Source organism: Euphorbia lathyris, chromosome 4, assembly GCF_963576675.1.
Source record: "Euphorbia lathyris chromosome 4, ddEupLath1.1, whole genome shotgun sequence".
NCBI classification, from domain to species: Eukaryota; Viridiplantae; Streptophyta; class Magnoliopsida; order Malpighiales; family Euphorbiaceae; genus Euphorbia; species Euphorbia lathyris.
Window position 1 is genome coordinate 50351157 of NC_088913.1, and position 13826 is coordinate 50364982.

A 13826-nucleotide genomic window follows, 5' to 3' on the forward strand; every position below is an offset into this window, starting at 1 on the left:
AAAAGACCGTGTTATACGCCATTACCCGAAAAACGGAAAATGGCTTAACACCGTTAAAAGTGATGACGTGACAAATGGTAAAATTAGAAAAACGATTTTTTTTATTTTTTTATTTCTTTTATCTCTCTCTCTCTCTCTCTCTTCTTCTTCCTTCTTCTACCTTCTTCTCTCCTTCTTCTTCCTCTTCCTCCTCCTTTCTTTTCTTCTTCTTCTTCTTCTTCTTCCTCTCTCTCTTCTATTCTTCTTCCTCCTCTCTTCTCTCTTTCTTCTTTTTTTTCTTCTATTTTTTTAATATCCGATACTTCGAAATCTGGAAATTTCCAGATTTCTGGAAAATTTTTAGAAATCTGGAAATTTCCAGATTTCTGGAATCGAAACTTAAAAAAAATAGAAGAAAAAAAAGAAGGAGAGAAGAGAGGAGGAAGAAGAAGAGAATAAGGAAGAAGAAGGAGAGAAGTTGAAGAAGAAGCAGGAGGAGGAGGAGGAGAGAGAAAGAAAAATAAAAAAAATCGTTTTCCAATTTTACCCTTTGCCACGTCATCACTTTTAACGGTGTTAAGCCATTTTTCATTTTTCGGGTAACGGCGTATAACACGGTCCTTTTTTTGTAAAAACAAACCACAAGGGTTTTTTTTTTAAATCCATAAAACCACAGGGATTGTTTTTGAAATTTACCCTATAATTTATCATTATTTATATATAAAATTTATCATTATATATATAATTTATTATAATTATAATTATTTGGTGCAAGGAGAGAGGCGCTGGTTTTATGTTGTAGAGCTGTAAAAGTTCACCTACAATATTAAATAACTTTACCTAAAATAATAAATAGATTCCTAAATTATTAAATGGCCCACAAATTTAAATTGTATGGAAATTTGTATTTGTATGGAAATTTGTATTTTTATTTAATTTCACAAGCTTTAAATAATATATATAAATAATATTTATTCAATATTATTCACAAGCTTTTATCGAGCCAAGCACCGAGCTGTTATAATTGGTATTTTTAATATTATGATTATTATTATTATTATTATTATTATTAAAGTCTAATATTATCATTATTGTTAAATACAGTAGAATTTAGTTCAGTAGCATTTTAGTGAATTTAATTTAATTGCAATAAAAAAGAACAGTACCTCAGAAGAATGTGCTTAACTCTCTGAGGAATGCGCTTAATGCTGCCTTGGTTTTGAAGCCACTTTTGGTGAGCCGCTCAATTCTGCCTTGGTTTATAAGCTTTTGGTTTATAAGACAGAAAGCAGCTCCATAAGCAGCCTAGCCTCTTTAAGTTTCTTATATGTTTGGGGTTAGGCTATACTTACTTTGTTTTTTACAAAGTAAATCTTATTTTGTTTTTTCTAACATTGGATGGTGATGAACTTTGACAAAGTAAGCTCATCCAATGGTAGAAAAAAACAAAGTAAAGCTTACTTTGTTTCCTTTCTACTTACTGATCAAGTTCAAAAATGTTATTTGTTTTTAACAGAATAATATTGCTGAGAGATTAAGGCTTTGTTCTTTATTACTTAATTTCAGTTCAGTAGCATTCAGCAATTTATCATTATAACTTATATATAATTTAGCATTCATTATTTATTATAACTATTATTGTGCTCGCGCGTTGTGTGGGTGGATAATTTTTTTATATAATATTTTAATATTTTTTATATTTTATATCATTTACATGTAGTAATATTAATATTTTATTTTAAAATAATTTAAATTTACAAATTGTAAATAAATTAACATACATATCTTTATAATTGCTTGATAATAGGTTTTAGAAGTTGTTGGCCATGTTGACATGTTTGCAAGGGTCATTCCTTTCCGTTCTTGTATAATACTTTTTCTATATAATCTTACAATTTTAAAATATTTACTACACTTTGTGGCGATATTTTTTCAATCAAATTCTAGCTCTCCTTAAAATTCTTTTTCTCGTGCTTTCAAAAATCTTTGATAAATCCATGAATTTGAAATAAGCATGTCTTTCTTTGGAGGTTTAAATATTGTGTTAATTATTACAACGAAAAATTAAATGTGTTATAATTTTTTTCAGTTATATTGGTTTTAATGCTATTTATTAAAGTTAAATGAATGGAATTTGAATGGATCCTTACATTTTTTTTATCGTTGTATAATTTATTTTCGTTGAGATATTTTGTAAGTTATTTTATTATATCAATTAAATATAAATATAATTTTTTTTCAATTACATTGATTTTAATGCTATTTATTAAAATTAAATGATTGGAATTTGAATGGATCTTACATATTTTTTTTTATCAATGTGTTATAAAAAAATTCTAGTTACATTGGTTTTAATGTTATTTATTAAAGTTAAATAAAAAGAATTTGAATGGATCCTTACATATCTTCAGCCATATCTTCAGAGAACAGAACCGGGTTGCGGATCGTTTGGCGACTGCTGGTCATGAGGGGATGTTGGGCATCACAACATTTTCTTATCCTCCTGATTATCTTTCTTCTCTTCTTATGGAAGATGTGGTAGGGGTTAGCTTACCTAGGCTGATCCCAGGCTAGGTCTTTGGTTTTTGTTTTTTCTTTTCTTTTCCTGTTCCTACCAAAAAAAAAATGAAAAAGAAACTTAGAATGGTAATCATGACAAAACATGGTTTATAATTAAAATAATTTTCATTGTAAGTATAATATTTCAATACCTCTTTAATTATTTTCTTCAATATGTCTCCAACTTCAATAAACAACTATTGTGTGAAATTTTATACATGTCCGTACCAAAAATGCATAAAAATAAAAAAAAATTCAATCCATATGAGTTAGATAAACCCAAATTAAAAAAATTAGTAGACTTTACCGGGTTCTGAATTTGAAAAATTAATCTAACTCCAATTAAACCTAACAATTTAATTCATATAAAGTCGAAAATCCATATTTTAGTTAGAGTTAACAATCGAAACGATTACACATTAAAAAAAAGAATGAAAGTATACAAATCTTTATTTAGCCATTTTGAAAAAAAAAAGACAAATAAAAAAGAAAACATAGATAAGGCAGCGAGAGGTGTGAAACAACACAATTGAAAACAAAATAACTACTACACATGAAAAAATCAAATAATTACCTTCGAAAACATAACGATTTTCTGTAATTTCTGACACATTTGCTTTTTCCAATTTCAGTTGTCTATGTCTCTTCTATTTACATCTGATTTCTTCAATTGGAGATATCAAAGTCTAAATTCTCTCAATTCTTGAAAAAAATGCTATTAATATAGTTTATCAATGGAAATCACTCTTAAATAAATCTAAATCTCTTAATAAGTAAGAACAAAATTATAAGACTATATTATTTGAAGTAAGAACAAAATTATAAAATTAAGAACAAAACTAATACATAATCAAAATTAAAAGATGTCTTTGATTTTCGGTGGCTAATGAATATAATAATGAAATACTATATATCATGCTTTAAATATATAAGTTTATTTGTAACTTTTCGATTTCCTTCGCTTAGCGTTTTTTCATCTTCTTGTAACTTATACTTTGTTTTATTACTTTAATTAATGGGCTAATACTTGACAATAAATAATGTATTAATATAGTACTTATGATATAGGGATAATAAAAGCTCATTAACTCATTTATTTTTTTTCAAAAAAAAAAAAACTAATTTATTCTTTTTGCTCCTACAATGCCAACTAAGCTAAAAAGGTTCTAAAACACTTCTTGTAAATTCTCTAAATTATAATTATTTATATATTATTTATAATTTAACATTCTTTATATATGACTCATCATTATTTATTATAATTCACCATTATTTATAGGATAAATAATTTATTAGCCCTTACTTTTTACCTAACACTATTTAGTCCTCCTATTTTGAAAAACACATGATAAGGTCTCTATCTTTTGTCATTGTTAACCTTTTGGTCCTTCTGTCTATTTTTTTAGACTTTTAACAGTTATATTTGGCATAAACAGATAGACGAAAAATAACAGAGTAACATGGTCATTTTATATTGTACTACAGCTGTCTTGAAAGCTAAGATAAGTTCAGTCAAAAATCTAAAAAATAGACAAAAGGACGAAAGTGTTAATATTGATAAAAATTAAGGACCTTATAATGTGTTTTTCAAAATAGGGAACTAAACAGTGTGTTACGTAAAAAGGTGGGGACTAATAAATTATTTATCCTTATACATATATAATTTATATATTATTTATAATTTAGCATTTTTTTATATATGATTCATCATTATTTATTATACTTCTAATTATTTATAATATAATTTATAATTTATTGTATATATAATTTATCATTATTTATTATAATTATAAGTATTCATATATAATGTATAATTTATCATTATTTCATATATATATATAGTTCAGTTTACTTAATTTCAGTAAAAAAAAAAAGAACATGAGTCTTGAGTCTATCAAACATGAGGAAAATAATATCATCAGTTCGTATGGCACAAATGTCGTTGCAATTTTTCGTGTCACAGTTCGTGAACATAAAGTGGTGAACTTGATATCAAATATCAATTTAAATCACCTGCGATAAAGTCTCATCCAGAGGTTGATCTGAAATCGTCTGGTGATACTGAACACCTCTTCCAGCCTCCAGCAGTCCTCTCGAAAATGCGTGGTTGCCTCATAGGAAAGGTATATTGCCATTCTGGGTGTTTAATCAAGTAGTCCCATTGCCTGTAAATTAAGAAACTATTCAATTCTGCATTTTACATCACATGTATAGAGAAGAGAAAATCAAACCAATACAGTTTGATTGAGATACAGAAAATAGAAGAAGATGAACAAAGTTTATTTTAAGAAATGGATTTAAACTCTCAGTAGCAAAACAGACAAACAGAACAGAAAACACAAGGAATGAAATACCAAAGCAGAAAGAAAAGAAAGAAAACTCTACTGTCCAAGCATAAAGCTCCTTAGTATAGTAACTGAATTACCAAGAGATGCCTTTCACAATCTAAACCTTCCCTCCCTCCCTCCTCTCCCTCAACAAATTCCACCTAAGTCCATCAACCACATGTCCTTTAACTACGCAAGCAACAACTACATTCTTGACTCAAACTGTTGAGAGATTCTGCAGACTGATTGCACAAGAAACGTACAACAACCACCACCACCTATTATTTAATCTTTATGATAAAGTGTTCATCTTGTGAGAAAAAATAATTCTTTTAAAGCTCACTGAACGAATTTTCAGTCAGCAAGTTGATGTGTGCAATACATACTTCCATCTTCCCAAGGACTTGAAGAATTCATTCAAATCCCTCTCAGAATGCTGATGTGTTATTTCTTATAATTTTCTGCGTGAAATTCAATATATACAGACATTCATAGCTAATGGCGCTTAAATTTGTTAGAAGTTTCCTTTCTTCCTGATCAAAGTTGTGTCAATAATCCTAGGTCAATGGTCATCTCATTAAATGAAGATGCCGGACAATAGTTTTTCATTCCAAGAGGTACAGACAGACAGCAAGATGCTCACATTTCCCAAATCATGGTTACCTTCTTTCATGATCCACAAAATCTGGGCCTTCAGCAGAAGGTGAAGTTGAGCACATAAGGAGGATTTCTGCATCGGAAAGATGCTGCAATGTCAAAGCCATGTGCAATCTGTATAAAGTCCTGCATCAGTAGTAAAAGGACACCAAAACATGACTTACATTTCATGCAACTGCTTTCTAAAAAATTTAATAATGAGATATAGTTATGGAAATGAAAGCAAAACTACCCTACCATGAGGCAGGAGCAATCACAAATTGATCAGTTCGAGTATCATATGTCTCTAACAACTTTCCATCCCAAGCGGGGTCTTCTTGGGATGCACCTATGCGGATTCTTCTGACAATTTCATCCGGGCACCTTGTACTTCTATCGAAACCGGCTGGGACAACTGATCCAGTGGCTGTTTCAATCTGATATAGTGCAAAAAGAAATTCTACACAATGAAAATCAAAGCAAATCTATGGAATATTAATCAGCGACTTGTCATCAAACAATGTGTATCGCATTTAAATTATTGGCAAATGATTATATGTACCTAAAGGGCCCATTAAAGAAATTTTCTACACCAAAAAAGTAAGAACAGGTAAGGGCATTGGCAAATACAAATAAAATGAAAATGAATAATTGATATTAAAAGCGGTTGAATGTTTTCCCAGATTTACGATTGATATTTAACAGGAGCTTAATAATTGAATTCTCAGATAAAAATTTGATCTTAGCTACTCATTTCATGTATAAGGAACCCTATCTGGTTTAAACTTCAGAAAAGAGCAAAGCAACACAGCTGCAAACTTGGTCTGAGTTCCTGAAAAGAGTCACCAATAGAGTATATTGCCTACAAACCACAATTTTACAAGTTCTTCAATACAGCGCGTGTAGATTGTGATACTACAGCTAATAAGCAAAAAATGGTAGCCTAAGGGTACGTTGATAAAAATTTCCACAAAACTCAGTTCAGACCGACAAGATTATTTAAAGTTCCCTACACCTTCCAAGTTACAGAAGACAACTTAAAGAGTTTAGTCAGATGTACACATCTATGATTATTTTACTCGTATCTTTTCACATAAAGACAAAATTATATAAATCGATGCATTCAATCTAAAAGGAGAAGTAACAATAGAGGAATGAAGTTTGAAGCTCACCATGAACCCACTGAAAATTGGACATGCATTTCCTTCAGAATCTCTCTTGGTGTTATGGCCAAGAATAAGAAGTGTTTGAATGTGAAAAGTTTCCTGCCTTCTACTCAAAGTTTCAATTATTTTGGTGCACAAAGGATAAGAATAGCCATCCAACTTTTCGTGGCTTCTTCTAGACCTATTGGTTCCATTAGCATGCTGCAGTGCAAACAAAGATCAATACATGCACTTTAATCACTTTGCCTTCAAAGATCCAAAAAAGTCTCTCTTATATCTATCATAAAGTTAAGTTCTTGAACCAGACTTTAGATGGAACATCTTCAAAGCCCCCAATTAGATGCACCTGTATCCACAAAACGTAAAATAAATTCAATCACCCAAAACTTCAGCCTGCTCAAATTGGAATCATTAAAATATTCACTAAAAGGAAAACATTTTGGAAGAATACGTCAAGGTTGATTTCCGAAGTATGACCAACAAGAAGTGACAACATCTGACTGATCCCAATATCTACAATATTTGGAGAATCTATATGGGCAACTGATGTCCTGCAACTCAGACGATGAATTCAGGAACTCAGGAATTAGTAGTAAAACAAGTCAAATAAATTGTAAAATTCCTCCATTTTCCATCTTAAATGAGATTGGTTCCTCACATTCCATTTTTCCGGTTCCTAATAACAAGTCCCACGCAAGTTGTTGCTTCATCAGTGCCTACAAACTTCACTTGCAAGGAAGAAAAAAGATAAAGGTCGAAGAAACAATCGATATATAAGTAGATTTAGATCAGGAAAAAAGTAAGGAATATTTCTTCGGTTACAAGAGATAGCAACAGCAATCATCACTTGAACTGGCAACAAACTTTACAGAATATATGCTATGTAAATTGCAATGATTTCAAGAGTTTATGCTCACAAAGACCAGTATCAACAAGAAAAAGATCCAGAACTTCCTACAAGGGGTTCAGAATTGTCTTTTTTCCTTTTGGATTTAGGACTGCGCAACAGTTATATTACTCTCTTTTATGGCCAAGTAAGGAAATAATACTCATTATATGAATGTAACACTATCAAAGACTATCTATTGCAGGCAACACATTTAATCGTCCCAGCTAGAAAAAATTTCATAAGAGGATCCCACAAATCTTGCTATCACTATTCATTATACCTGTTCCAACCAAATGCCTCCACCCTCAACTTTATTATGCTCTGCTGCTGGGAAATTGCGTCGACACAAATTTTATAATGCAAATAAATAAGAAAAACCTTTTATATGTCTGAGAATAAGTTCATATAAACAAACAAATAACACTAAAAATGGATCGCCAACATTTGGGTGTTGCTTCAAAAATCAATTGACTGAATGATGAATGAGAATGTGGAGCTATAGTGACAACAACAACAACAAAGCCTTAGTCCCGAAATGATTCGGGGTCGGCTAACATGAACCATCGTATAAAACCGTGAAATCAAGTTGTGCCAGCGACACAAATTCTCTCCCTCCACTCTGTCCTATCCACTACCATATTTTCCTCAATCTCCAATAAACTCATATCACTCTCGATCACCCTCTTCCAAGTTTTCTTAGATCTTCCCTACCCCTCACCACTACATCCCTTTGCCACTCTTCAGTCCTCCTAACCGGTGCATCAAGCGCTCTTCGTCTTACATGGCCAAACCACCTTAGTCGGTTTTCCCTCATTTTATAGTGACAACATGTAGAGAAATTTGAGCATTACAAAAGGTTACCTAGAGATACATTGTATCTCGAATAAACAACTGATAGGGGCATTTTGTCCCTATCTTTTAGCGTGAATTACGGTCTAATTGTGGGCTAAATAAGTGAGTTCAGTTACAAAAATAATGTGTTTTTAATAAAATAACAAAATAAAAATAAATTTTATGCTTTTGACCAATTTCCTTTGTTTTCAGTTAATTTCGGAAAAATAAAACGTCAAACTAACTCGGCCGTCGAGAATTGTATTTCGCAGGTACAAGTAAAGGAGTAAAATCCATCACCCACGCGGGGCGTCTCTATCAATACGCTGGGCGTACGGGAGAGATTCTTCAGTATAAGTTCCAGAGGCTCATTTACGCGGGGCGTGCTCCTTGAGACGCGGAGCGTGTTCCAAGCCACGCGAGGCGCCAAAGGCATGATTCAAGCAATTAAACTTCAGAAGCTCAATTACGCGGGGCGTACTCCAACCTACGCGGGGCGTGACTATGACAAAACAGTCTGAATCTGATCCACGCGCAGACAATTATCAACGGAATGGGCGAATACGCGGGGCGCCTGCCGGTCCACGCGGGGCGTGTTCATGACATCAGGCCTGAATCTGATCCACACAAGACTGAACCTGATCCGTTTGCCAGAAATTGTCAACGGAATGGGCACCCACGCGGGGCGCCTGCCTGGCCACGCGGGGCGTGTCCCTTGGAAATGCAGAAATAATTCAACTTGTGTATTTACAATTTTACCCCTGAGTTTTGTGTATAAGTAAGAGTGATTAGCACTCATTTGATTCATTCAATTTTCCATGTATTAGAGTTCCTCACACCTTGAGAGTTTGTATAATCTTCCCGTTATTCCGCCGAAGTTCCGCTCCATCCGCATCCACCAAGCTCGAGAGTTCCACCTCCAAGTCCTAAGAGACGACTTTGAGTCCGGTTAGCTAGTCCTAAGGGCCGATTCTTCTTCCCTTTCTACTTGTTAATTAGTTTGTACTCTTTCTATGTACTAGGCTTGGTTGTATCCCGTATTCTCGTACTCCATATTTATAATACATGATTTACGATTCCGTTTTCACTATACGTGTTAATGTTTATTGCTTGGTTTGATACTTATAATTGATTATTGTGTAGGTCGTTTACGAGCTCCGAAATCTATTAGGAATCACATAGGTGTTGTCTCACCGGAATTGACAAACCGAAAACCGTAGGAATTGACAAGCCACGGAACTTACGGGCCCTAGTTTCTGATCCTAAGAATTAAAGTCGCCTTAAAGGGGAATCACGACTCTTAGAACCTCACGGAATTGTTCGGTCTATTAGCAGTCGTCTTTGCAAGAGTAAAACCATTAATCGTTTATATTTCATGTCGTTTATCATAGGTTATAATTTATCATCACCCGTATCACTCTAAGAGGGCTCGAAACACATGAAAATTGTCTCACCCGTAGTTTAGGAGTAGCTTATAGTTGTCATCCAACCACTAAAGTATTCACCGCTTAGATAACGTATAAAACCAAGTAGTTTAATACTTGTAGTTATAAATCTCGTGGATTCGATACCCGGTCTTAACCGGATTATTACTTGATACGACGGGGTACACTTGCCCCTGCACAGTAGCATCTAGTAGAATCAAAGCAGTTAGAAAGATCACATCCATAGTACTAACACATACTTATCATTACATTTTACCACTCTAACACAGGTATGAACTTGCAAACATATTTTCAAGAACAAATGCAGGATAGAGGAAAAGTAACATACATCCACAAGTGCAGGATCAACGGTTGCATATTCCCTTTGGAAGATGTAAACCCATCGACTCTGTATTGGTCTTTGTGAACCACAATCCTCTGTGATTGAGATCTTCCTCTCCTGCATAGCCTTCAATGAATGAGAGGTAGATGCCAAGAAAGGGTGTTCCATCAAAGTTGTCAGGGTGTCACTTCCCTAATCATAAATAAAAATATCAGTTTGTTGGTTATTTCTATCAATTTGTTGGTTATTTCCTACATTATGCAACAATGGAAAACCAATGTAAAATTAGGGAAGAATTAGCAACAAGATACTTCGTATTGAAGAAGTGGCATAAAGATATACTTAATGAACAAATAGCACCACAATGTATCAATCTCTGGCCAGACTGAGTCTCCCAACTAAATTCTACTGTCTACATGATTGATATAACACAAAACTCAAATGCATCTTCCTTTAGTTCATAGAAATGATTGCAACAGTATTAATTTAATATATTTTTGGCAATTGACAAAACTGCATATAAAACTAAGGGAGTGTTTGGTTGAACTAAAAACACCATGGAATCGAAATGGGAATAAGATATTCTCATTTTTTATGATTGGTTAGCTAAATCTAGTTATGGAATGATTCCTATAAACGATGGAAATTACAAGAGAAATTCTCAAACACATGTATAGAGGTTATGATTGAGGCCGACACCCATCTTATTTGTCAAGCTTTTACGGTTGTTTTGGAATTTTTTTTTTTTAGGTTTAGTTGTTATGTGTTAATGAATTTTTTTTTCTTTTTTAGGTTTAGTTGTTTGTTCATTATACTTTATTTTTTGTGTGTGTTAGAAGATCGACTCCGTATTAAACCAAGAAAAAAAAAACATTCCAATTCTCCAATTCCCATTCAGAATCGAACTCTCCCTAATTGATTATCTATATAGTGACTAAATCTATAACCTTGAGGTCACATTCTTTTCTACAAGCTAACATCTGTTTAGTAATAAAAAAAGAACAGAGAGGAGAATTTACAACAGAGGACGAGGCATTCTCCTATAATGTAAACAAAAATCTTCTTAAATATCCTTAACAATTTTGATGATGATAAGCTAGAACATCAGGGATAAAAGTTGAAATGAGATTCAATCCATTAGATAGCCAAAATTTAACCTAAAATTGGCAACTTCGAAGCTAAGTCAGGTTGCTTCAATTCATGTTAATTGACTAGATGATGCCAATATCATGGTAGTAATTTTATTTTTCCCACATTTACAAGTCAAACCAAGCGGTGTACTTTGCTTCAATAACCGAGATAGTGGCCTTTGTTTGGTGTGTTGTAAGCAAATGGGCAATCGAAAGAATGCTTAAACAACGATGCCAAGCATATAAGATCGTGAGTTGTTAGTACCTGAGAGTGAGACTGAGTGTGAGAGGATCGAGTAGAAAATTGAACCCCATCAATGAAGATCATGGTTGCTTCACCCCCAAAATAATAATCGAAATTTGATGAGCCCTGGCTGACTTCTGATTAAAGCAAGGAACCCGAATCTCCTTCCAAAGGGACTGCCCTGTCCTTTTCCATAATGAAGAAAATATAGTCATTGTTTTGGTCCATTGCTGATCCAATTTCATTTTTGCCAATTTTTATGTTAATTAGTAAACCAAGCCACCATTTTCTACCTCTAACCCAGTGAATACACGGAAATATCCTTTAGACAAATTTTCAAAAATCTCAAAACCTTTCAAATACCCTAAACTCTATTGGATCAAATCCGGACTAATTTCTCAACCAAACACGATTTACGGTTTTATTTTGTTGATTTGTGCTTCGTTTTTGAATCTGTGAGGGTTTTTGAGAAATTGTCGGAATCGCACTCGGGCGTATGAACATCACTCCCTACCTATGGTGCGGGCATTTGAACATCACGCCCGACCTATGGTGCGGGCGTGATAGCCTCATGCCCGCACCATAGGTCGGGCGTGATGTCATACGCCCGACCTGTGGTTCGGGCATGATGTTCAAACGCCCGCACCATAGGTCGGACGTGATGTTCATACGCCCGAGTGCAATTTGGGGTTTTTTTAAATAAATATAATTTAATTTAATTTTTTTTATTTTTTTACATTAATTTGATTATAATTTATATGTTATAATTGTTAATTTAATTTGTATGTATGTTAATTTAATTTTAGTTAAATGTTTATATTGTAAATTATATTCTTTTCTAATTTAATTGTTGTAAATTGTATAGGTAAATTTAGTTGTTGTAAATCATATTTGTTTTTAATTTAATTTTGTAGACGAAGCGGTCTACTATCGCGGAGAAATCTATCCCGTCAACAGCTTGTCATCTAGATATAGACGAGGAGGAGGATACACCACGGCATACGAGACAGTGTGGTATTGATGTATCGGGTTGTAGACGGAGAGGGGCTGCGACGCAGCAGGTGCGGAGGGGTTCGATTGAGCAGGCAGTATTGGATCAGCCCGAGATTCGGGGAGCGGAGGCGGCGGCGGATTTTTATGATGACCGAGATCCTGATGTTGATGTTGTGGATGAGTATTTCCAGGAGGTAGCCGAGGTACAGTGACGGCCGGTATCTGGTGGTGATGGTGAGGGTGAGGATGGCGATGAGTAGCCGACCCAGGGCAGACAGCGCAGAGGTGGTCGCTTTACGAGTACATGTACTTTTAATTTTAGTATAGTGTTTTTAATTTTTAAAATAGTATTTATAATTTTAGTATAGTGTTTTTAATTTTTAGTATAGTATTTATAATTTTAGTATAGTGTTTTTAATTTTTAAAATAGTATTTATAATTTTAGTATAGTGTTTTTAATTTTTAGTATAGTATTTATAATTTTTAGTATAGTATTTTTAATTTTAGTATAGTGTTTTTAATTTTTAGTATAGTATTTTTAATTTTAGTATAGTGTTTTTAATTTTTAGTATAGTATTTATAATTTTAGTATTATTTAAAATTTTAGGGACCAGCAAACGTTCCAAAGCTAGTGAGGACCACAGCTGGATTGTTTCTAGGCCGGTGGATGGTGGCCCTATTGATGGTTCCGTGATTCCTAATTTTCTAGGACATGTGGCTTATGCTTGGATCCACCTTGTTTGTCGACAAGAGTGGCAATAGGATTAGGCCGTCCCATCTGGCTGAGGTTCACGGCGGTGTCAGTGGGACAGTTGGACTTTCATGGGGGTGTGCTACACTTGCCACGTTATATCGGCAGCTGGGGATAGCAAGCAGAGGAGACTACTCTGGTATTTGCGGATGTTTGACCCTACTACAGGCATGGATATACGAGTATTTTCCGGTGTTCCGACCGCATAGACTATCACTCAGGATCCCAGTTGACCGTCCCCGGGCATGCAGATGGGAGGTCGGGGTTCCAGGCAGGACGCCCGTCCGACTAGAGACCATACGTGCACAGTTGGACCGCATGACGACAACCGAGGTATTTTATAAAATTTTAGTATTAATTATAGTTTTATTTATAATTTTAGTATTTTGGTATATTTTTATTTATAATTTTAGTATTACTTATAATTTTAATTTAAGTATTATTTATAGTATATTATTATTTATTATCGAGTATTAATTTTTGCAGGTGACGTGGTTGCCTTATGGTCATGTCCCCGATGATGATCAGCTTCAAGTGTCCTACGCCGGTTGGAT

At 33.7% G+C, this 13826-nt stretch overlaps 1 protein-coding gene across 3 annotated transcripts; it reads right to left on the reverse strand.

The window, feature by feature from the left end:
* Window positions 1-2355: 2355 nt before the first annotated feature.
* On the reverse strand, window positions 2356-11731 carry LOC136227418 (protein N-terminal asparagine amidohydrolase). Of its 3 annotated transcripts, XM_066016078.1 has the most exons (10): window positions 11550-11731; window positions 10161-10346; window positions 7326-7390; window positions 7119-7218; window positions 6975-7013; window positions 6674-6868; window positions 5760-5938; window positions 5529-5648; window positions 4552-4703; window positions 2356-2590 (listed from the first exon to the last, which is right to left on the reverse strand). In XM_066016078.1, the coding sequence occupies exons 1-9, from the start codon at window positions 11610-11612 to the stop codon at window positions 4565-4567; spliced, it is 1086 nt and encodes a 361-aa protein (XP_065872150.1). In that variant the 5' UTR covers window positions 11613-11731; the 3' UTR covers window positions 2356-2590; window positions 4552-4564. The 3 variants fall into 3 exon arrangements, with proteins under 3 accessions (XP_065872150.1, XP_065872149.1, XP_065872151.1); XM_066016077.1 differs by lacking the exon at window positions 2356-2590 and having other exon boundaries at window positions 4343-4703; XM_066016079.1 differs by lacking the exons at window positions 2356-2590; window positions 7119-7218; window positions 7326-7390 and having other exon boundaries at window positions 4343-4703; window positions 11550-11730.
* Window positions 11732-13826: the final 2095 nt, after the last annotated feature.

Excerpts from the sequence above, each read along its gene's own strand:
- LOC136227418 (XM_066016078.1), bottom strand. The coding sequence starts at position 11,612 with ATGATCTTCATTGATGGGGTTCAATTTTCTACTCGATCCTCTCACACT. Across the intron at positions 6,869-6,974 it reads TTGAAGATGTTCCATCTAAA|CATGCTAATGGAACCAATAG; the intron begins GTCTGGTTCAAG and ends TTTGCACTGCAG. Across the intron at positions 5,939-6,673 it reads CAATTTTCAGTGGGTTCATG|ATTGAAACAGCCACTGGATC; the intron begins GTGAGCTTCAAA and ends GCACTATATCAG.